Source organism: Clarias gariepinus, chromosome 13, assembly GCF_024256425.1.
Source record: "Clarias gariepinus isolate MV-2021 ecotype Netherlands chromosome 13, CGAR_prim_01v2, whole genome shotgun sequence".
Taxonomy (NCBI): Eukaryota; Metazoa; Chordata; class Actinopteri; order Siluriformes; family Clariidae; genus Clarias; species Clarias gariepinus.
Window position 1 is genome coordinate 20,352,253 of NC_071112.1, and position 24,932 is coordinate 20,377,184.

The following is a 24,932-nucleotide window of genomic DNA, read 5'->3' on the forward strand; positions in this document are numbered from 1 at the left end:
TAAAGTTATCCCAAAGAATCAAGCGTTCCACTGGCTAAATGTTCATGAGAAAGACTAAAAATGTTTGCACCATTTAAACCGTTTTACTGTTTCTAGGAGTCTCATCATCGTACTGTGCTTGACATCTACTTTTGTCCCTGATAAATTTCATCACAAATGTGAGAAAAATTACTTGATTTAATAAAGGGTCTGGGAAAAAGTCCCGGTTTGACATGAATGTCTCTTGTAGTTTTCCCACTACAGAAAATTTATCAGAACAGGGCACTTTAAAATTCTTGTTTCACAACAAGAAACGTAAGTATAAATAGTTAAACAATATAGTATATATCCCTAATAATGTGTTCAAAATGATCATTACGGGTAAATAACTATGTTATTAGAGTGGTGAAACTAGAGGTTTGTGTTGCTGATTGAGAAATCAGGTTCCCGCGGCTCCACCCACATGCAGATTCTGACACCTGCGTGCTACCATCACCAGTGAATGGAGTGTGTGGTCAACTCGCTCATGCTGCTCAGACTTGAAGGCTGTCCACAAGGTTATGGAGTGTTTCTGTGGGAATTTGTGCCCATTTATTCTGTAGAGCGTTTATGAGTTCAGGCACTGAAGACGCCTGACGTCTTTATTTCAAACACCATGCATGCAGTGTGTTTGTTTCCTAATGTACTGTAAAGAGTACATATTGGGCTTTCTATTAATGTCACACAAGTAAGGGTGTGGCCAACAGATCACATGTTCTGTCTTTTTAAATTGGCGGCGATTGCAGCAAGCATATTCTATATTTTTAAATACAGCATATAAATTTTTTTTCTTATGATATTGTTTTTTATTTGTAAAGATTATATTATATTACAATTTTATAAAGGCATGTTAATTTTAAGCCTTTCAAAATACACATCTTACTTCATGTCCTTTGTAGGGGACAGTGGGATTTGCTTTATCCTATTTTCAACCCTTGCACGCAAATACACTAAGCTTCATACAGTATGTATTGGGCAGGAAAGACAATGCCATTACAGAAAGACTGCCAATGCGATAACCAGAGACAGATTTTTTAAACTTCGCCAGTCCGTCAAATGACCTTGCCATCCTGGATGACCAGAAAAAAAGAGGATGCTCTCTGGAAGGTCAGGTCTCTTTTAAACAGAAACCAACAGTCAACAAGGCTGCCTCAATTGATCAAGATCCCTCAAAGCTGGCAAAGATGAGCAAATGATTCCTTTTACAGGCCAGTGTCCTGTGCGCCATTGTGAGCCTGGAAAACCAAATCTCACAGGTTGCAGGGCCTTTGTGTTTTCCAGTGCCAGTGGTTTTGTGCTTAATTTTGAAGTCTACAGGAGTCAAAACACATTTCAAGACAAGCAGGTGGGGATTGAAAGAAATGCTGTTGTTTGCATGGCAGGGTCACTATCAGGAGGATCACCTACACCTTTCACCTCTATCAAAGTGCTGGATCGCTTAAAGGAATCTTCATCTTTTTTTAGATCTCGAAGTCTTAAATGTCCATTGACAATGAATAGGAGAGAGGCGCATCAGAGATGATAATCAGGAAACACTCAGAGATTGCTATAATAAAATTGCTGGACAACAAGAAAGGTCTTTTGGCATCTTCCATTCATGGAATAGAGCCTCAGAATATCTGCCCAAGATGGTTTACAAAAGACAAGCGCCATCTATACCTGTTATTGTAACAGGGTTTAATTGGGCGGAGTGGACCACATGATCAGCCTCTATCCAATGTCAAGCCGCACAAGAAAAATGGAATAACCACACCATCCTATGTTGCTTTGATCTGGCTGCCACAAACAGTTGGGTCCAGTACAGATTAGACCACTAGGCCTCTGGGAATCTGGCAAAAGACCAGACTTTTTGTATACATATCTTATTAGGGCCCAAGCACTTTGACATCAGCACTATGTCATCATAGTGTGTAAAGAGCCCTATAGTTTTCCTAGGAATAATTTTTTTTTTTTTTTTTTAACATTTTGGGATTATTTGGGGTATCAACATGTTCAAAAACTTATACAAATTGGCAGACATTGAAATCTGCTGCCATTAGGATGGCAGAAAGTCTGTGCCCTGGGCGTGGCTCGGGGCCCTCACACAAGGATTTGGTGCACAGCTCATACACACTTGCACGAATGGCAGCTCATTGAGCTAAACAAATTTCACATTGCATGTCATGGGCTCAACTCAACAGAAAATCAGTTATTCTGTTTGCCAAAACACACCTGAAGGATTTCAATACACTCTTCCTAGGGAATTATGCAATTGACACATGCACCGGGTCTATGTGATCTAAAGACATTGAGGATGCAAATTTTTTATATCAGTGTCTATTACAAGGGACATGTTATAACTAATAAATAAATGACAGTTTTTTAAAAAAAATGTGAGACATGTTTCTGACATCTCGCAGACTTATGTTATATTTTTTTTAAAAATTATATTTTCCAATATCCTCTCAGGAGGATATTGGAATAGAAAAGGTCCTTTACCAAACTATTACCACAAATTTGGAAGGATCTATCTATCTATCTATCTATCTATCTAAGTGATTTGTGTATGTTAAAGTCATATACTCCTCTCTATAATTCTTACCTGTTCACTGGAAGTATGAATTTTAAAACTATATTTGTATTGTTTTTATATTTAATTTATGTTTTCTTAAATCATTAAACCAAGACGTGTTAAAGAAATTTTACTGAAGACATGAGAGATTAATTGGGATGACATCTGATTATGGGTTTGTATAAATAATAATGCAGATGAATGATTTAAAGCTGCTGAGGTACTGAGGTAACTACAGGTGTCATTTCAACATTAGCACTTGTTCTGCTTTTCGACACGCTGATTTCTGGCCTCTTGTCATCTTTCACAGTTTTATTTGATACTGATATCATATATTCTTGTAAGAAATCAGTCTTAATAATTATCCCCACATTTCTTGTTTTAGCTTAGGCTAACCCGTACACTATGTCTACGTATGAACGCTTGTCTTAAAACCCATCCCCCCTCTTTGAAAATGCACAATGGTACAAACCGAGGGTAACAGGCCACGCCCAGTCTGCGTTTTGATTCGCTGCTGGTACGGCCATCTTCGTTTTCCTGCATTGTGATTGGCCGGCTAGCGGCTCGCACTGTGTGGATGCTGCGGACGTAAGGTTTTCCAAGCTGGAGCGGACGGAGCATCTGCCTGCGTCTGCCTGCGGGTGTCAGTCAGCGTTATCGTCACACACCACTGAAACACTGCTCCTGGGAATATAACAAAGGAGGTAAGAGGTTTACGAATACTGTCTAAGTAGAGCTTTACGGAGTTAGGATGTTTTGGAGGACGCCGACTCGGTGACAGTTGCACGTCTCGAGCCTGTTTTCTGTAAACGGCTGCCATCAGGGCTTGGTCCGTTTCTACCCTCAGATCCGTCTCCATCCGGAGATCCGCCCTCAATCCGGGTGTGACAGGATTTGCGCACTCATTGTAAATGTTAATCATAAATGTTTGGACTGAGATGCAGCACAGTGTTTAGTTTTACCTCAGGAATGGGAGCAGAGCTATAAACATGATTGATGACCCTCCATGACCGTCCTAACCTAATCTCACTGATACATCCTTCATAAAAAAAAAAAAAAAAATGGACGCCTTTTCTTAACGGTTGTCTTTTACGATCCGGTGTCATTCGTTTATTAGGATGTGTGCTATGCATCCTGTCATGCATGTCTCTGTTTAGTGAAAGGGCTTGGCCACCCTCTTTGTGTGTGAGATCTGCTCTATCATAACATCCATGTGGAATGCAGCTTTCCATCGACTTTATATATATATATATATATATATATATATATATATATATATATATACAGAGCTCATGCAGATTTCTCCCTGCCATCAGAAGGGGAAAAAATCCTTGCCACATCATGAGGATTTTTAATGCACAGAAAGTATGAATTATATACAAGAACATCACACATGAAATTTTTTTCCCACACTGGTGTTAGTGAATGCAGGCACCATAAATCACTTGGCTATGGTTTGTTCCTGTAGTGCATGTGCATTGAATGAGCTGAACTGAGAAGTGGGTCATAGCAAAAAATCTGCCTGTGTGAGCCGTGGCGAGGAACAAATGTGTGACTAATTTGTCTCTAAGGTCCTGGATACATACATGGATGGATGTAGCATGTGGACTTTGCTGCTGCTGCTTGCTTAATATAGTTCAGACAGAGGCGAGGTGACACACCCATCCCCACCAGCTCCCCACCAGCTCTCCATTACCCTCCTCCTCACCCAATCAGGGGTGTATTGGGGGGGGGGGGGATGTTACACTGTACCCTCTTTCCATGACTTCATCCTGCTCGCACCAGGGCTTGCACAGCTGAATGGAATCAAAAGCTTTGCCACGCCTCTGCACTTTACTCTGTACGATCTGGGTCAGAACCGCCCTGACTTGCTGCATCACCATTTCTTTGTAAGTGCTGATGCTGCTGTTTGAACCACCGGAGGATTTTTTAGTTTGTTTATTACCGTCATGCCTGCGGGTCACATCATTAGCAATATGAAGCATTAAATGTAGTAATTCTGATGATTTATATTCACATTCATGTAGTATCGATTTGCTGCAGTGCTTGGCCAAGCCAGTGGCTAGTGCAGTAATTAGATTTTATTATAGCGGTGCTTGAAGTCCCAGTCTAAACTGGGATTATCCTCTGTGGAATTAAACCTGGCTTTTCTTCTTTGAAGTCCCAAACTCTTTTTTTTCTAAGGCAAGCCTTACTGCACAGGAATTCTAGAATTTGGAAAATCGCTTCTCAAACGTATTATTACTTGTTGAGTACTTGTAGTACATGTCAACAAGTATTGTACATGTTTGTTAAGAGTGATTTCGCTGGTATAAACGTTTTCAAAAGCAGAAACCTTTTTATCTGTTTCAGTATAATCCTACAGCGGTTGGTCTCTGAAAGGTGGAATCATGTCTGCTGGTCCGGCGACGTTGCGCATCCTCATAAAGGGAGGCAAGGTGGTGAATGATGACTTCACGCAGGAAGCGGATGTGTACATCGAGAACGGCATCATTCAGCAGGTGGGCAAAGAGCTGATGATCCCAGGCGGTGCCAAGGTTATAGACGCCACTGGAAAGCTGGTGCTTCCCGGGGGCATCGACACCAGCGTTCACCTGCAGGAGAGCTTTATGAACGCCACCACAGCAGATGACTTCTACAGTGGCACTAAGGTATGGTGTGAATTATTCTCAATGCATTTCTGACAAATTTCACAATTAGGGAATAAAACCAAATGGAGTGTGTGGGGAAAATAGTGATCAGTGGCAGTGTGATGCTATTTAATGGAACTATTTTCCATTAAAACCACTTCTTAAATTGCTTTAAACAGGTATTCCTTCTATAGCCTGTATTTTTAAAGAAAATAATAAAAAAATTGAGAAAATTGCTGGAGAAATACTGAAGTAGGGGCGTATTGGTTTTCCTGGACAAAATCATTAAAAACAACTTTTTTGGTCATAGGGTTTCTGAGATAGGGACATTCACCTTTCCTGAGTGTATACAGTTTGTGAGGCGAGGGGGCATGGTTTGGCCTGCTTATCTTAGCAACGCCTCTGGCTGTATGGCTGGCTCTCACACACAGACTGTGTAACCCAATAACTTACATTTCCTTAAATGGAAAAGTCACTGAGCTGTTTTTTTTGTATATATTTCAGGAATTGCATTCATTTTTGTCTCATCATAATAAATGATAAGGAATGTCATAAAGTTAGAGAGGCCAGATTAAGATGGTTTGGACATGTGCAGAGGAGGGATGAGGGATATATCAGGAGGAGATTAAGATTGAGCAGATAGAGCTGCTATGCAGGAGGAGAAGAGGAAGGTCCAAGGGGAGGTGTTTGGATGTGGTAAGGGAGGACATGCAGGAGGTTGGAGTAATGAACAAAGGTGTGGTAGGCAGAGTTAGATGGAGACAAATGGTCGGCTGTGGCAGGGAGCAGCCAAAAGAGGCAGAAAATGCATGTCATACACTTTAGGCCATCTTTAGGCATCGTGGCTTAGTGATTAGTGGGGTCGGGGGTTTGAATCTTACCTGTGTGTTTGTGTGAAGTTTGCGTGTTTTCCATGTGCTTGGTTGTTTTTCTCCCACAGTCTAAAGACCTGTGGTGTAGTCTGATTGGCAATTCTAAATTGTCTGCAGTATGTGATTGGGTGTGTGTGGTTGTGGTTGTGCTTGTTGCCGATGATGGGTTGCCACCCTATCCAGGATGTGCCCCGCCTTGTGCCGTAGGTTGCCTGGTATACTGGAATAAGCAGCATTAGCAACACAAATAGTGAGTAAATGTCATTTAAAATTTCAACTCTGTTCAACATAACATATTATTTAATAAGAACTACTGTATTAGTACAATTATATAGAAAATTTATATTTGTGATAGTAAGAAATGTCAATTTGGTTATGGCAGTATGTTTTATTATTATTATTAACATTATTGCATGTTTATAACAGTTTAATTTATATTAAAGTTATTATAACTGTAAGTGTTTCACTTATTTAATGTCTATCGCCACTGTTCAGTGAATTTTTTTTTAAACTTTTTATTAATTTTTTATGTATCAGCATAAACAATGTTTTTTTTGTTGCAAAGAAAGACTTGAACATCACATGTGACAACCAGGACAAAGAACAAACCAAAAAACACAATAACAACTAATACCAACGAATGTGAACTGACGTAATGAGGGGAACTTGCTGTACGGTAATTTCAGGAATGCATCTTTATTATGTGGCAGGAACCATTATTGCTTCGTTCAAGAGCTGATATTAAAATCTTCTCTTTTACGTAATACCCGGGCGGTTATTCCACATGCAGATGTCTTTGCGTTCATTGAGGCAGATTCCACTCCGCTGACTCTGTTGTGAAATTGTATCCGATGTCTTTCGTAGATGTCTGGGGCCAAAGTAATACACGGATGGATTTTTTTTTGACCTCCACACTAAAGAGACCTACCATCTGCTGGGTCTTTTTACCCTAAAAGCCCAGTAAGCTTTTATTCCTGAGTGGTCTGGTGTGGCAGTAGTTCTCAAATTACTGGAAGGATATAGCAGGATGCTCAGAAAGGCATAAAATGCATTTCATTTATCTATAAATATGTAAAAAAAAATACTCTTTGTTTCACACTGTGATCTGAAGCATTCAGCTTTTTCGATTTTATAGATTTTATATCTAAGCGTAATTTTGTAGGAGGCTGCTTTGTCCCATCTAATGCCATAGGTTGGTTAGAAAGCACTGAAAAGCGAGAGTATGGATGATTTACACAATCCGAATGCGCTCATACTGTACACACATGCACATATCTGAGAACACTGTCGTGTTAAAGATGACAAACAAATCAGTTGTTATCTGAACTGTGCTTGTTAGACCCTGGCGACACAAGTGGTAATCCCCCCCCCACCCAGTCCACATTACTACTGCGATCCCGGCCAAGCACAAATGCAGATCAGATTCCGTTACCATAGATACAGCGGGAGCCGCTGCTAAGACTGCTGCAAAAGCCTTTCACTCGCACCATTGTACAGGGAGACAATGGTGCTCAATCCCACACCCCTTTCAGACGACGCTGGTACATTCCCCTGTGCCAGCTGACAGATGGAAGAAGACCCTCGTGCAAACCAAGAATTATGGGAAAGCTCGTTTTTCTCTTAGTTTTCATACCGTTACAGTTCATTCTAATCAACTGAGCATGGATTCCAAAAATAGTACAGTACTCTTTAAGATGTGAGATGAGTAAAAATCTCACATCTTAATTGTGATGTTATTGATTGCACATTTTTTTACATTTCAAAATAACTAGCCTAACCCATTTTCTGTGTTTAAATATTTTACAGCAAAAATTAAATTTTTTACTTTTAATATAGAGTAGGCTGCTGAGTGCACAAATTAATATTTTTCCAATCAAATCACATTTTTTCCCAGTGATTTTTATAGAAAAAATGGTCTTGTTCTTAAGCAAAAAAAAACAATAACCTTTAAAGTTTGGAATTTGTTTTTATTCATTTATTCACTTTATTTTGTTTTTTGCCACTGATGGTAGAGTTGTGAATTGTAGCTAGACTGTCAATTCATTGTTCCATGAGCATTCGATTCAACAAATACTGATTTCTTTAACTGTCTGATTCTCCTAAAGCAGCTATATTTCTTACTGGTTTTAAAGTATTAAAACCCTCTAAAACTATCAAATAAACTCTGAAAAAGTCCTGATGTTGATTGTTTCAATTTAGAATTCTTTGGTCAGATTGAATTTGCTTAAGTGCAGTACAGTGGTGTACATTTACATTTGGGCATTTGGCAGACGCTCTTACCCAGAGCGACTTACATTTTTATCTCATTACACATCTGAGCAGTTGAGGGTTAAGGGCCTTGCTCAAGGGCCCAACAGTGGCAACTTGGTGGTTATGGGGTTTGAACCTGGGATCTTCCGAACCGTAGTCCAATGCCCTAACCACTGAGCTACCCCTGGCCCCTGACAGTGGTTGGCACTGTCGCCTTCAGGGTCTGGGTTCGATTCCTGGCCAGACTCGATTACTGTCTTTGAGTGTGTGGAGTTTGCATGTTCTCCCCTTGGTGGGTTTCCTTTGGGTACTCCAGTTTCCTCCAACAGTTCAAAGATATGCAGATTAGGCTAATTGGCGTTCCCAAATTGCCCGTATGAATGAATAAGTGTATGTGTGTGTTCCCCTTCGATGGAATGGAACCCTGTCCAGGGTGTACCTCCCCTAGTGCCCTAAGTCTCCTGGGATAGGCTTCAGGCCCTCCGTGACCCTGAATACAGGATAAAGCGGTATAGAAGATGAGTAAGTGAGTGGGTTTGCTTGTCATGACGGTTCACATTTATTATTACAAGTGACTTTTATCTGACTCTAATGAGGATGTATCTATCTGCTGTATGTGCAAATCGATAGATATTTGCTAGTGCCATCTGGGTTAAAATACATCATTTGACCACTCGTTCATTTCAAAACAGTTAATGCGATTTTAGCAAAAGTATGCCTGGTATTTTGTTCTGGAGGATGGAAAAATTTAATGGCTGGGAGAAATTAATCACCTTGCTCCATGCTGCAACTGTTTGCTGTATGAGACCGGTCCTTCTGCAGAAGTTTCAGTAAACCGTTGTAATGTTGCTTTTAGCCAGTGAATGACTTACTTGTCTTTATAGTTTTCAGGCTTTTCACCACGGCAGTTACTTGGCTGTATTACTTGAGGTTTAGAATAGAGGTTGCGGAAGTACACAGACTCAATACTCAAGTAAATTTTAGTCAAGTCCTCGACTAAAAATGTACTTCACTGCAAGTAAAAATATAATTTACTGTACATTTGTTAGTCTAGTTAAAGTACTAAATACACGACACTGTGGCGTAGTGGTTAGCACTATGACCTCGCACCTCCAGGGTCTGGGTTGGATTCCCTCCTCATGTGGAGTTTGCATGTTCTCCTCCTACACACTGGGTTTCCTCCAGGTAGTCCAGGTTTCTCCCACAGTCCAAAGACATGCATTTTAGGGTAAATGGAATTCTTGTACTGTGCATGTGTGTGTGCCCTGTGATGGATTGGCAGCATGTCCAGGGTGTACCTCGCCTCGTGCTTAAAATCTCCTGGGAAAAGTTCCAGAAGTAAAACATTATACTATATATGGAAACTTCACAAGTAAAGTACAGATACACAAAAAATACTTAAGTACAGTAACAAAGTATCATTATTTGCCACCTCTGGTCCAGAAGAGGGAAGAAAGCCAGACAGCTTTAGCTTTTTTTGGAAGCTATTGTTAGCAGTGCTGTGAAATCTCCATTCTGCCAGTGCTGACTGATGATGTCAGCACCATCTGCATGCACAGAGGCAAAAAAGTTGCATGACCATAGTCTGTCCGTTCTCATTCAAGTTGCATAGCTGCAAATCAGATATGTAACCTATCCGAAAGTTACTCAGATCTGATCTAAAAAACTGATCCGATTTTTTCATTCAGACAGCCATAAAAATAAGATCTGTGTCACATTAGGGTAAAACGTTGGAATTGGGTCCCCTCAAGCTAGTAATGTGAATGTAGCCGCACAAACCAATAAACTTTTTTATTTTCCTGACAAGGTTCTTAACCATACTCTGGCAGTAGGCAGTAACGCGCTCACCAACTATAAAGTCAAAAGCAGAAAAAGTGATACCCTTGCAAAACAGGAGTATTTGCAGAAAATCTAAGTGGTTTGTATTTTTAAGGAATTTGTCAGCATGTAACGTGTAAATAATTTGTTTGTAAAAAAAAAAAAAAAAAATATATATATATATATATATATATATATATATATATATATATATATTTTACAAATGTGACTCAATTCGGAGTTGAATACTGATCCATTTATACAGTTAGTTAAATTGAACATAGAGTGATTGAATTGTATAATCTTACAGTTGTAATAGTTAGCAAGCTTTTACTTTTTTAAGACCTAGGTTCAGCATAAGGATGTCTGCATGCAAGACTGATTTGAAAAAATCACACTGTAGTAATCTACAGTAGTTACACACTAGATTTGGGTCCAGTGATGGGGGAAAAGTTCCCATTCATTTAGGACAAACGCTCTGTCTCATCACCCATAGGTTTTCTGAAGAGCGGTTTGGAAGCTTAGTTGTGTGTCATCGCCATCTTGGCAGGAGCTGACTAAGTCCTGGTTAATATATTAATGGCCAAATAGATGGAGCGAACAGAGCATGGCTGTTAGTTGGAACATGCCTAGAGTACAAACCTCAGTTACCACAAACTAGCTAGGATAGCTTAAGCTTATTTAAGATGCTAAGGTACAGTACATAACACAAGTTATCTTATCTTGACATTAATATATAGCATATTTTCTTGTCTTATCTTGTCTTGTCGGAGGGCTGCTCAGTTAATTAAAAACAAAAAAACAAAACATGATTTTGATACGCACATGTGATCTTATTTCTGATTGACAGTGATTTTCTTGCATGTATTTCCCTGCTTTCAGATCACGCTGCAATCATGCTGCATTGAGCAATAAAACATTAGACAAGAATAAACTCCCTATTGTACACTATGCATTTAAATTCAAACTACATAACATACTCTGTAACATTTGCCTTATGCTCCTACATAATTTTTATTTTTTTTTGTTACAAGAGGTAAAAGTTCTGTGTAGGTAGCAGTATTATTATTTTTTACTTAAGTGCAATAAATGTTTTGATCACAAAAATGAGAATCCTGTGGGAGTATTGTGATATCCGTTCCCATGGAGGAAAATCATGATTCACATTTTACCATCTTGAAATGCAGCTGTCACTTAAATCGACCACAGCCCTAATCACGCATACTTTTATTGCTTATAATTTTAAGTAATTGTTGTTGCTGTTAGTCTTTCGGTTGCTCCTGTTTAGGGGTCGCCACAGCGGATCATCCGATCCGCACACAACTTGGCACAGGTTTTACACCAGATGCTCTTCCTGATGCAACCCTCAAATTTTATCCGGGCTTGGGACCAGCGCTGCATCCAGGGGCTGTGGTTTGAGCACTGGTGGGAATTTAACCCAGGCGGTTGATTAGGCAGGCGAGAATCCTACCACTGAATTTACATTTAAAACATCACCACCATATGTTTTTCATGGATAATAAATATAGCTATGGATACCAAAACTGTTTATTTGTAGGAAGCTGCAAAGGTTTATTTCAGTTTCTGAATGTTTAAATTTGGACATTTTAATATACACTAGAGTCTAATGTGAATTGACTCACTTTTAAAATGGCCTAGTGGTCATTCAAGGAACTGCATGTTTTGGCACGTTTTCTTTCTGTCATTCTTTAGAACAGGAGGTTGGCCCTTTGTGTGGTACAGTCCTTGTCATGCATCACGCCCACACTCTGGGCCAAGACACAAACTGAATTCTGTGCATTTCTATAGCTGAAGTAGATTCCCAGGATCTATGAACAGCATAATGCTGCTGAGGCACACAACTTAAAAGTCTGCATGTCTGTCAAGTCTGATTTAGGGGCGTCTCCACCTCAGTCACCTGCTGTGAATGTACAGTACTTAGACAGTTTTGGGAGAATTATTTTATTATTTGGTATTATTATTTTTGCTGTCAAATTTTGCACTTCACATTATCTTTATTTTAAATAAGAGTAAATTATCAACCTTTTTTGTAGGGTGATAAATAGTGGATAGAGACTAGTAGTAGTAATCACCAGGGATCACCCTATACGATATTATCATGATGCCTATATGTCGATTCTATTTGTATTGGAATTTAGTAAGCAAAACAATTTATAATTTTTTATTTAAAAATCTCAAGTGATATTAATTTTTCCCCAGATTTTCTTATGGTTCTGAACAAATTTAGCAAATAATTTGCTCCTATCACACAAGATGCAATGCTGCCCGACAGTGTGTGATTAGTTTAGAGCAATATAGATAGATGAACTGCCACACAATAGAGTCATGATACATAACTGAAAATGTTTTTTGTTTTTTTTTGCATTTCCACAGACCAGGGTCCTTGGTTGGATCCAGAGCTAGGCATGTTGTCTGTGTGGGGCAATGTTCTCCTCACATTGGTTTCCTCTGGCTTCTTCACCAGTCAAGTGTCTTACTCTATAAATGGGCTAAAAGTAATTGGTTTATTAATAATTATCAATAATTAGTGCTGTGAATTCTGGTAATTGATGATGGCTAAAAATACTCATTACTGTTTGCTGAAAGTGAGATCTTTATACCGTATCATATAAAATATGTGGCTTTTTTTTTACTCAAAGTTGAGTCAAATCAAGTATAGGGCCAGATGCCCTAAGTGACATTTGACTGGTTTATGAAACTACTGTAAGACAAGAACATGGGCAGGGACTGAAATGCAATTGATACATCAGAATGGAAACAACGCACACACCCTTCAGCTTAAGTTCATGTATGTATAATTTACATGAAATGTGCCCTATTTTAGCAATAGGTCAGTTGCTAATTTCAGGTTGTCTGAAAAAATGATAAATAAATAATAGCGATTTTACTGAAAAAACTGACATACAAGCTTTTTCAGGTTGTTAAAATATTCCACCCAAATTTATACAAATGGCAATCTGATGTGAGTTGAGTTCGGATTTCCACGCATACACAGGAAGGACAGGCATATTTGAGCATAAATCAATTTGTCTTTACACCAGTTTGGTTAATAAACGCCGTTGTGTTTTAATTTCCAGGCTGCTCTGGCTGGAGGCACGACAATGGTGTTGGGTTATGTGCTGCCCGAGAAGAATGAATCCTTGCTGGACGCCTATGAGAAATGTCGGGCTCACGCTGATGCCAAGACCTGCTGTGACTACGCTCTTCATGTTGCTGTTACCTGGTGGAGTCCCAAGGTACACATCTTCTCCGAAATACATGTACATGTACTCTGACATAAGCTCTGCAGTCTCTTTTCTTTGACATCACCTGCAGTTGCTTTCTTATTTTATTAAAGCTTAATGTGGAACTTGTGCCAGTGTCTTATCTGAACTAACCAACAAACTTTATATTAGTAAGACATTTTGTATCTTATTTAAAGGTGAGGGCTCAGATGGAGACCCTGGTAAGAGAAAAAGGAGTGAACTCCTTCCATATGTACATGGCGTACAAGGATTTGTACATGCTGAGAGACAGCGAGCTGTTCCAGGCCCTGCAGCACTGTAAGGACATTGGTGCCATAGCCCGTGTACACGCTGAGAACGGGGAGCTGGTGGCTGAGGTTGGGAAAGTGTATTATGGATCTCAGTTTTATTGCATTATTTTCACTTGTGTTGGTAACTTCACAGACTTTTATGTCTTTTATTCAAGGGTGCCAAAGAAGCGTTGGATCTGGGCATCAGTGGACCAGAAGGCATTGAGATCAGCAGGCCTGAAGAGGTGTGATGTTGGTGAAGTTTTTGACCTCTGATAGTGCATTGATTAATATATGCGATATTTATGGTTAACATAAAGCCCAGTTTCTCACATTCCCACAAGCATTTCTTGTAGTCACCATTTAGTCACCACCACCACCACAAAAAATATAGAATAAAATTTTTTTGTCCAAATACACTGCCTGGCCAAAAAACGGTTGCCATTTCAGAAGGATCAACTTACTGTATTAGGCTACAACAAGTAAAGAAAAAAAAACATAAGGAGATTTTAAATAACTGGAACTGGGTTATGAACCCTTTAACACATTGTTACTAACCCGAACTTTGTGGAAAAAATGCTTTCAGAAAAAAAAACATGAATGAAGATCACTTAACCAAGTTGCATAGTAAAAAAAATCAACAGTTAACACCGTAGCTATGTTTAAATACTGAAAGTAAGAGCATTTCCATATACACACTGATGAGAACTCACAGGATTGAAACTAAACAGCTGTGTGGCTGTCCACAAAAAAAGTCCTCAATTTGTTAGGGAACATAAAGATTGGAGCAATGGAAAAAGGTAAAGTGTTCTGATGGGTCCAGATTGACCCTATTCCAGAGCGACGGGTGCGTCAGGGTAAAATGGGAAGCGTATGAGGCGATGTGCCATTCACGCATAGTGAACACTCTACAAGTCTCTGGAGGTGGTGTTATGATCTGAGGTGACTTCAGTTGCTCAAGTCTAGGCTCAGCAACATAATGTGGCAATAAAATACAGTAAAGTTCGCTGAATGTACTTGAACCTGAAGCTACTGAATGTAGAGGAAGAGGGTTTTCTTTCATGATGACCCAGGCATATTCCAGATCTCAAATTGTGAAATGGGAGAATGAGGAAGTATTTTCACACAAACTGCCCATCACATTATGTGATGGAATTAAAGCTAAAAGTGACTGAGGCAGTGTATATAGACTCACAAAAAGTAAAGGAATAAATTATTTAAGGTAGCATGTTCGCACTTTCATGATACGTCAACTTAAGAAAATATTTATATACCATTAGTGTGTTGGTTGCTTGTGTATGTGCGCGTGCGCGCAGGTGCAGTCAAAAGTTTGGACACAAGTTTTGAATTATTTTTCTAAATTTTTCTACAACAATACTGTATATTTCAAAACTATCAAATAACATATATGGAATTATGTAATTAATTAACAACTACAACTTCAATCAGTTATTATTTTAAAACATGAAGGTCAGCTGAATAGCCATAGAACAGTGTTTTCACAAAACCCATTAAGCACCATGATGAAACTGGCTCTCATGAAGACCATTCCAGGAAAGCAAGTCCAAAGGTTATACCACTGATGCAGAGGTGAAGTTTATTTAGAGTTATTAGCCTCAAACATCACTAATTAAAAACACCTCAGATGTAGCAGATAAATCTCAACATCAACTGTTTAGAAGAGATTTTTGCATATTGAAATTGGTTGTCTTTAGCATTGGTTTACAATGTAGAAAGAAAGAAAAATAAGGAAAGACAATGAGATTAGAAGGTGTGTCCAAACTTTTGGCTTAAAGCATATGTAGTGTTTCAGTGTGCATGTGCGTGAGAGAGAGAAAGAGAGAGAGATGTTGCAGTTTCGCATCAGCTCACTAGACAGTGCACGGCTCCAAGTAACAAAGGGAGTTGCTACATTCCCACAAGAGACAAACTACAAGTGACACGTCCGTCTTGTCTCTTGTCAGTGTGAATGTAGGCTTCTGCATCTTTGACTCTTTAGGTCACAGCAGCTGTGTTCAGGTTTCTTACTGACTGTGTGTAACCTTTCGTTTACAGCTGGAGGCAGAGGCTGTGCACCGAGCGATTACCATCGCCAACAGAGTAAGTAACGTTAATGTCACATGCTTTATTGTTTACTATCATTTGATTCAATTTAGATTTCCATTGTCCTGAAGTGAAGCAGATACATAAACACTTGTTTTTTTTTTTACTGGGCACTAAACCCATCCCTACACCTATCGGCTTTAAAAATCCTTTAAGTCGAAATGAGAACACTTAGCACCCCGCTTCCTTTAATGTCCTGCTTCAGACAGTGCCAACAGCTAGTTCAGTGTTGCCAGGCAATGGGGCTATTTTTAAAACCAGCTCCAGTTCACTATAAACCTGCCCAAATTAGAGCCTTATTGCTTCATTACACTTCCAGCACTACCACAGGGTATGGTTTACTCAGCTAGATAATATTGCATACAGATTGCTATGAACTGTTTTTCATACACTATTTACATTTCTTCATTTTAGATTGTGTTGCATTAAAAGACGTGAAAAAAATGCACCTTTAGGTTTTAGGACTCAAAGTCCGTTAGGATTTTCAATTATGGGTGGGAATCACCAGTCACTACCAGTTATAATATTTCCACGACGCCTAGGTGTCGATTCAATTAAAATTGCAATTATATCAGTATTACGGTTTTATAAATATCCTGATTCTATATTACATTTTTCCTTGATTTTGTTACGAATTTAATTCTTTAAAAAAGTTTAACAATTAATTAAAAACCAAGAGCAGCATTTAAACAATACAAACTAACTAACAAGAGTTTAACATTTAACTTAAAATTAAATAAAAGAAAAAGCTACATTTGTACTGATCAGAATTCATCTCTGTCATTATTATCACATAATTATTATTTCTAAACAAGTTGGCACATAATTTATTCCTACTACACGGGATGAAAATGTGTAAATAGTTTACTAGTGCACTACCTGTGGGATTATTTAAAAATGGTGACCATTTAACTTGACAGTGAGTGCTCGGGTTAAACGTGTGCAGCTTCTAATGCGAGGCTTCTAATTCCAATGTGTTTTGAGACTGGTGTAAATGTGTGTAATGAGTGGGTTTGATACTCAATTTGCTCACAGAGTTTGGAAATACAGGCAGATTGGAGGTTTTTAAATCGTATGATTTTTGATAATGTAATAGCATAAAAATGTGTGTCTGTTGCGCCAACAGAAGTTTCTGGGCGCTGTACAAAAATCGTTTATATCTGAGGTTGATCGGCCATGCACAGATCATGGCCAATCAAACTGAAATCCAGCCAATTTTGGTCACTGGCTAATTGACCTATCAATATCTATTATAAGCATAAAAATAGTTTTATTAAATCAATTTTGGAGACACTGTGGGGATACGTGAATTGCCACACAAAAGAATCACGATTCATAACTATCGTTTTTTTACACCATCTCTGCTGTAAATGTTTTTCAAATAATCTTTAAAAGATAGTGTGGTGTGGAGTGCAAAGTCAGTTTTTTGAGACTTTTAAATGTGGTTCCTCAGGGATCTGTGTGCACTTAAATGTCTTGTCCCCTCATTAAATATAAATGAGACCAGTATGTTGTGAGAACTGTATTGAATGCATTTTTTAAAACGACAGCACAGTACTCTGTCCTGGTGTACCTTCGTAATTTTTCAGGTACTTTTTGTAGAGATGAACATATTGGAGAGAAGCTAATTTTGTGAAGTTTGTGAACCAGTGTGATGGTTCAGTTATACTCACTCATCTTCTATAATGCTTTATCCTGTATTTAGGGTTGCGGGGACCTAGAGCCTATCCTAGGAGGCTTAGGGCATGAAGCCCTGGAGGTGCAAGATGACAGTGCTAACCACTCCACCACCGTGCCGTCCCGGTTCAGTTATATACAGGCTTAATGCAGCGTGGATTTATGTACAAAGCCACTTTACTCAGTAGCAATAGTCAGGTGCCTTTGCTGAAGGCATTGATTTTAGCCCTAATGCTTTGAGTGCAGAGAGTATGAGTGCCTTTTTATCAGATTGCAGCTTCGGTGTGCTTATGAAACTGCATGAGATCTCATGAATGAAATTGGTATAGTGTGGAAAGCCCAGCCACTCGACTGGAAGAAAGTACTGCACAATAGGTGAAGAATTGCAGAAAGTATGCCACATGCTGATGCAAAACGACAGCTTTACGAGCATGACAATATGAAAATAGTAATATCTCAAACGATTTAAAAACATCATCGGAGGCATGTGGCACTTATGACAATGATCAATTAAACAGCAGTTAGTTGGTATTTTAAGACACAGAGGTCAGCCTTTCTGTAAGAGTTCTTGCAAGAACAGTATTGTCAAGTGCATTTACAAAATCCATCAAGCACCATAATGAAACTGGCTCTCATGAAGACCATCCCAGGAGGGCGAGACCAAAACCTACCTCTGCCACAGACGAGGAGTTCATTTAGAATCAGCCTGAAAAATAGCCAATTAACAACACCTCAGATTAGAGGCATTATGAAGTCTTTACAGAGCATAAGTAGCAGAAACATCCAAATATCAACTGTTTAAAGGAGATTAATGCATTTTTTGACCGCCTTCAGCATTCCTTTACAATGTAGAAAGAAATAAAAATCAGGAACCACCATGGAGTTTGAAAGTGTTCTAAAACTTTTGAACGGTAGTGTATGTATCACCATTTTATAAATATCCCAAATCATATATTAAATTTTTTCACGATTTTGTTACTATTTTAAACCTAAAAGTTGAATAAGTAATTAAATGTAGCGCATTTCTTATAACATTAGTTTTCTCACTTTAAAACTAGGCAAAGCATTTAAACAATACACACTAACTCCAAATACAGTACAAGAGTTTAACATTGAACTAAGCAGCACATATTTTTGCCATCTGCCATAATTTTTATTTCTAAATAAACTTATAATTCACTCCTACCACATAGGATGGAAATGTGTGGATCGCTCAGAGTGCACCACTAGTCAGATTTTAAAGAAAAGCGACCTTTTATTTCCTCAGATGCCTCCAAATCTTAAATCTCAGTATGCAGGTGGGTTGAGTTGTTGCAAGCACATGAGCGTTTCGACTAATAAGCGCTAGTGTTTTGAGTAATGAGTAGGTTTGATACTAATTTGCTCACAGAGTTTAGAGAGAAAGGCAGATTGGAGGATTTTTATGCATACTATTTTTGATAATGTAAAAATTTTAAAAATGTGTTCCTGTTGCGCCACTCCGAAGCTTTTGCGTTCAGTACAGAATTGTTTATATCTGAGGCTGATTGGCCGATCACAGGTCACAGCCAATCAAACTGAGTGATTCGCCACACAAAAGAATTGCCATTTATACAGTACCTGAATCGATTATTTATCCCTAGTTTACATCTTGGTTTAAACATTTGTTTAGAATTACAGCAACATAATTCTGTAATAGTTAATGCTGGGAAATAATTGCAAACTGGAAATTATATGATAAAAACTCCACCTCCAAAGGTGTCGATAAGTTATCATTTCTGTTATTGTTCTTCTTCTCAGGCTCACTGTCCTATATACCTGGTTAATGTAGCCAGCATGTCAGCAGGAGATGTTTTGGCCTCTGGGAAGATGCACGGTGAGGGCACAGCTCTGTCACTATCCAATTACACCCTATGCAGTGTCTGTCCCTAGAGGCAGCTACCACCTGTGGGGTTGTTTGTGCCTTCTTGCACACTAGCTGTTTAACATTACATGGTAGACATTCAGGATGCTAAGCTAGTTACAGTAAGTATAATAATGCATGTCTGTTGTGTATGTAGGTAAAGTGGTGCACGGGGAGACCACCACTGCCCACACTGTCATAAACGGGCTGCAATACTACCACCAGGACTGGGTTCATGCTGCTGCCTATGTCACGGTGCCTCCCTTGAGGCTGGACCCCAACACGCCCAACTTCTTGCTCAGCCTGCTGGGAAGGTAGGTTTCATCTCACACTGTAAAAGCTTCAGTTTTAGCCTGTATATAGGACATAACGTCTCTCTGTGCTGCTGCAGCGACACGCTGAATGTGGTGGCGTCGGACCACCGGCCCTTCAGCACCAAGCAGAAGGCCATGGGTAAAGACGACTTCACTAAAATCCCTCATGGTGTGCCTGGTGTGCAGGACCGCATGAGTGTCATCTGGGAGAAAGGAGTGGTAGGTTCAACCTGATGAAACATTATGAAATTAATATTATTTTTTTATGTACAGTGTCATATGGCCGAAGGCAACACAGCTGTGCTATAGCGAGCAATACAGCATGACTTCAAGTGTGATATTGCTCTTTTACAACAGTCCTGCAAACACCATTTATTATGATTTCTTCACGTAACCAGTTATTTCACTCCGCCAACACATATCCTACCTCAAATGGCAGAACAAACTAACCGTAACCGGCGGATCTTGCAACCGACAGTTCTATTAACGGGAAAAAAGTAGTTTTAAATGCTTACTGGAACTACTGTATGTAGCCAAAAGGTGAGGCGAATAAAACATGAAGGTGGTGGACAGTACTGTAAATCTAATTTTTTTTTTTTTATAATTCCACTTTTTTATTACGTTTTATAATATTAGCTCTGTTAACTTTCAGGTTCTGTCGTTGAATCCCAAATAGAGGTAAATGGAAAGCTAGTGCCCTAAGTAGGTTGTACAATCACGAATGTCACATAATAAGTGGTGTAAGATTAGGGTTAGAGAGAAATTTGGGATACACCCTTGTTTTAGAAGTTAGTTAGCTTTGTAGCTCGACTTACATAAATAAAACAATGCAAATGGTTTAGAGCGATTCAGAAGCAATTATTTAGGATGTTATTTAGGATGACACAATGTTATCAGATGAGTTTTCCTGCTGAAAGTGCTTCTGTGACAGTTATACAACACCTGGGACGCACAGTGCTAAATATAGTTAAATGTCCCAGTGGTGTTACCATATATTATCGCCACTCGTTAAAAAGCCTCCCATCCAATCAGCTCGGTCAGAACTAACCGTTGTACAATAAGCAATATAATATGTTATTAGTTATGTAGTAGTTATGCGGTCAATAATAAGGCATTAGTGGTGTGTATGCTGTTAAAATAGAGCAGCAATTGTAAGACACAAAGATAAAATGATTAAATGGCTCGGGTGATCAGGAACAACAAGATTCTGATGTAAACACTAATAGCACCAAATAGAATGCTCATGAAGATAAAGTCATCACAGAGAAACATATTGTCTTTCCAGGTTGGAGGAAAGATGGATGAAAATCGGTTTGTTGCTGTTACAAGCTCTAACGCTGCAAAGATCTACAACCTGTATCCCCGGAAAGGCAGGATCATCCCAGGAGCCGATGCTGATGTGGTGGTCTGGGACCCTGATGCAACCAGGTATAAGAACTATAGGACAGCTGAGTGATTTGTACATCAGTGTGTAGCTTAACATAGTCAAGCGTAACCGGGTTATTCAAGCCAAGATAGGGCTGGTCACATTCACTTTAAAATATTTCATAGTTTTATGAGATAAGTTTGAGGTAAAATTGTAGTATCTCTTGAGCATCTCCTGTCAGCTTACATCCACGAAAAATGTAGATCTGTGATGAGATGTGATGTGTTTTGTCTTTGTACAGAACCATTTCTGTGACCACGCAATGGCAGGGAGGAGACTTGAATCTGTATGAAGGTCTGCGATGTCACGGTGTGCCGCTGGTCACCATCAGCCGTGGCCGCGTTGTCTTCGAAAACGGCATCTTCACCTGTGCTGAGGGTTCCGGGAAATTCTACCCGCTCCGAACCTTCCCAGATTTTCTTTACAAAAAGATGGTGCAGAGGGACAAGGTACTGTATTTCACTGGGGTTTTATAAATCATTTGCTGTTCAATAAAATCAGAAAGACTCAATGCTGCGTGTAAAGTACCAATGAGTAATGTAAAAATAAATAATACTTTTTTTCCCTTTAATCTATACCATACCTCCCTAAAAAGTAAGAGTTTTCTTGCTTCCTCTAGGATTGCATTTTCTAACAAGACTGCTGTGCTGGAAGCATGTTTTAATTCGCATACAACTATATGTAAAAGCTGCTACAGTAATAAAATCATAAGCTAGTTTAAAAAGTGTATTATTATAATAATTGTACACAGAGGTTCAAGTGATAAGTTTATCACAGATTAAGATAAAAACAATAAAGCAATAAAGAAAACAATAAAGGCAAACGTAGTTTAATTCAGTCCGAAAAGGACTTGATTGGATTTGTGGAATGGCTTTGAGTGTTTGTGTGTTTGTGTGCATGGGCATGTGTGTATGTGTGGTACTGGAAATCTGGTAAAAAGAGCATCAACATTATCAGATTTTTTTTTGCTCCATTTCCCTCTTTCAGTGCCAGGTTCTAAAGGGAGTGGACCGTGCTCCCTACACAGGCGAGGTTGCTGCAGTGCAGAACGCAGTGAAGAAGGAGGCAGCCCCTTCATCTGGGGACATGACCCCGCGACCCTGCACTCGTCACGGAGGAATGAGAGACCTGCACGAGTCCAGCTTCAGCTTATCTGGTACTACGGCCTACTTTCCCAGAACGTTCATATACATTTATACTTATACAGTACAGCACACTTGTCTTAGATGTTTATTTTATGGCTTTTGAATTTGTGGGTCATTGAAACAAAACAACAAAAAATCTGTAGGAGTTCTCACCAGCCAGTAATATCAGAAAATTATATAAAGTGCACCGAAGTCTACTGACGCTTTTTAAAAGGTCTCACACACTAAAAAATAACTTTATTTTATTTTGTAGTGTTTACTGGTTATATTCATTATAGTGGAACCTTGGATTTTGAGCATAATTCGTTTCGGAAGTGGGCTTGTAAACCAAATCAAATTTTCCCATAAGAAATTATAGAAACTAAAATTATTCATTCCACAGCCCCCCAAAAAATACATAAAAATAATTAACACAAAATATTAAGTTAAATAAAACAACTTAACCTGCTCTATACTTAAAAAAAAGTAAAAATGAATCCCGACAGATAAAGGTTTCTGTTTCTGTGCGCAGGCGCTGTGTGTGTGTATGTGTGTGTGTGTGTCAATCTAAAGTAAGCTCCCCTCTTCCCCTTCTCGTCTTACACAGTTACCCTTTCTCCACTCTTTTCTGACACGTGCACACAACGGAAACACTGTTTTATTGGAAAAATAAAAAATAAATCTCTTTAATGACACTTCATTGAGTGACACACTAACAGAATCACTGCTGTAAAGTAAAAATAAAACAAATTAACCTGCACTTTACCCTTAAAAGGAATCACGACAGAGCAGTGTGTCTGTGTAAAGCAGAGAGAATAAGTGTGTGTGTGAGTGTCTGTGTTTGTGAAGGAGAAAGTAGGAGGGGTTTGTGTGTGTGTGTGTGTGGGGCACGGTGTCCAATGACTCGTGCACACACAGAGCAGGCTTAGCCTTGTGCAGAGAGAGAAAATGGATCTTTACTCTCTCTCTAATGAGACTTGCTTTTGCTTTACACGCGTGCTGCACACGTACGCATACACAGAAATAAAATATGTTTTAAATGCACATACAAGGACACAGTGTTATAGTAAACGGTACACGCGTGCACTGATGTTGATTATACCAGTAAGAGACATGCACTAAGACCCAGCAGAGGAGACGTGATACATGATACTCAGTACTCGTACACCAAGACATGTTCGTTTTCCAAGTCAATACTTATAAAAAATCTTTGCTTGTCTTGCGAAACACTCGCAAACCGCATTACTCGCCATCTGAGGTTTCTCTGTATATTAAAGACAAATGTGCCTAAGGGTGTTTTTACATTATAGCCCCGGAATCATTTCTGAGAGCAATCTGGTTCATTTTGACCAGTAAGAACACAGTTGTCCCTTGCACAGGAGCCACGCGTGAGTCCACTTGAATAGGGCATCCAGAGGATGATACAGCATACTTGGGCATGGATCGAATTACATATGGAAGCAATCGTACCTGAGAATGGAAGTAGATCGCTGTTTGGATGTGATATCATCAGTGCCATCTGTCTCCCTGAAATGTCAGTGTGCACGGAACGTGCCAATTTCATCCTCCAGCCTACACAGCCATAGCTGGTAAAGTAGGAAGGCACACGAGAGTCATCACACTTTTATTCTGCCCACAACTTCTCCTAATGGGAATTTGACCAAACCTTCCCAGAACATTTATTGTGAAGCAATATAACTAATCCATTTTATCTTATAAAATATAATTAATGAAATTATCTAATATTGTTTTAAACACTAACAAAAAGGGGGACAGTAAAATCTGCTATTTATGATGGAATCTTTATGACTTGTGTTGTAATTCTTGGCTGCTACTGTATGTCGGTATGCTGAGCTGCACTGAAGGCCGATGTTGGCTTGGATATGACACGAACATATGAATCATTACAGATTTTTTTTTTTGTAAAAGATGACCCATCAAGCAAAATGCATTTTTTGTCATTTTTGACATTCAGCTGGGTCTCCAATGTGTGCGTGTGTAGAAATGAAAAAAAGGGGGGAGGGGAGACATTCCCTGCTACTTTTTCCATATTTGTATTGTCCGGGGTTTAAACCAGCCTATTAGATTTTACCCCTGTTGTACCTCATAAAAATGTAAACCCCCTTACTGCACAGACTCTGAAACTTAATGAGTTATGAAAATATGATTGTCTAAGGGGTATTTCAGCTGGAGTTCAATTGTTATAGAAATAATAAAATATCGGAAGTTTAAATGACATGTTTGAAAGTCTTTGTAGCCCGTCTGCCATGTGAGTCCCTGGGAACTATTTATTACAAGAGGAACAGTAATTTATTTCCACAAGCACATTAAATTTTCACGTATCTAGCACTACTGTCCGAGCCACCCTGGCTGCGTAACAAAGAACACCTTCTGACCTGTTAGGTTCAACTATAACTTACAGAAACACTTCATGATCATGCAGCTTACAGGGGTTTTGTGTGATTTATTTATTTATTTATTTATTTTAAAACAGGTGTCCAGATTGATGATGACCTTCCAAAGAGATCTTCCCAAAGGATTTTGGCTCCTCCTGGTGGTAGATCCAGTGGCATATGGTAACGTCAGCTGCTGCTATTTTCGGAGCCACCGAATAACTAAACGCGGAAACTAAACACCTAATGTTATCTGATGATTTCACATCGACCAAATTTTATTTAACCCTTGTCACTTTGCTACTAGCATAATTAAATGTCCGTGTTAACAATTTCAGG

The 24,932-nt window shown here is 39.0% G+C and overlaps 1 protein-coding gene across 1 annotated transcript; it reads left to right on the top strand.

Annotated features, from left to right (window-relative positions):
• Positions 1–3,167: 3,167 nt before the first annotated feature.
• Positions 3,168–24,932, top strand: dpysl5a (dihydropyrimidinase like 5a). Its single transcript, XM_053509524.1, has 13 exons — positions 3,168–3,273; positions 4,922–5,220; positions 13,238–13,396; positions 13,582–13,761; positions 13,851–13,919; positions 15,730–15,774; positions 19,234–19,309; positions 19,494–19,650; positions 19,728–19,869; positions 20,936–21,078; positions 21,318–21,525; positions 22,064–22,232; positions 24,695–24,932. Exons 2-13 carry the CDS (start codon positions 4,960–4,962, stop codon positions 24,778–24,780), a joined length of 1,695 nt encoding a protein of 564 aa, XP_053365499.1. The 5' UTR covers positions 3,168–3,273; positions 4,922–4,959; the 3' UTR covers positions 24,781–24,932.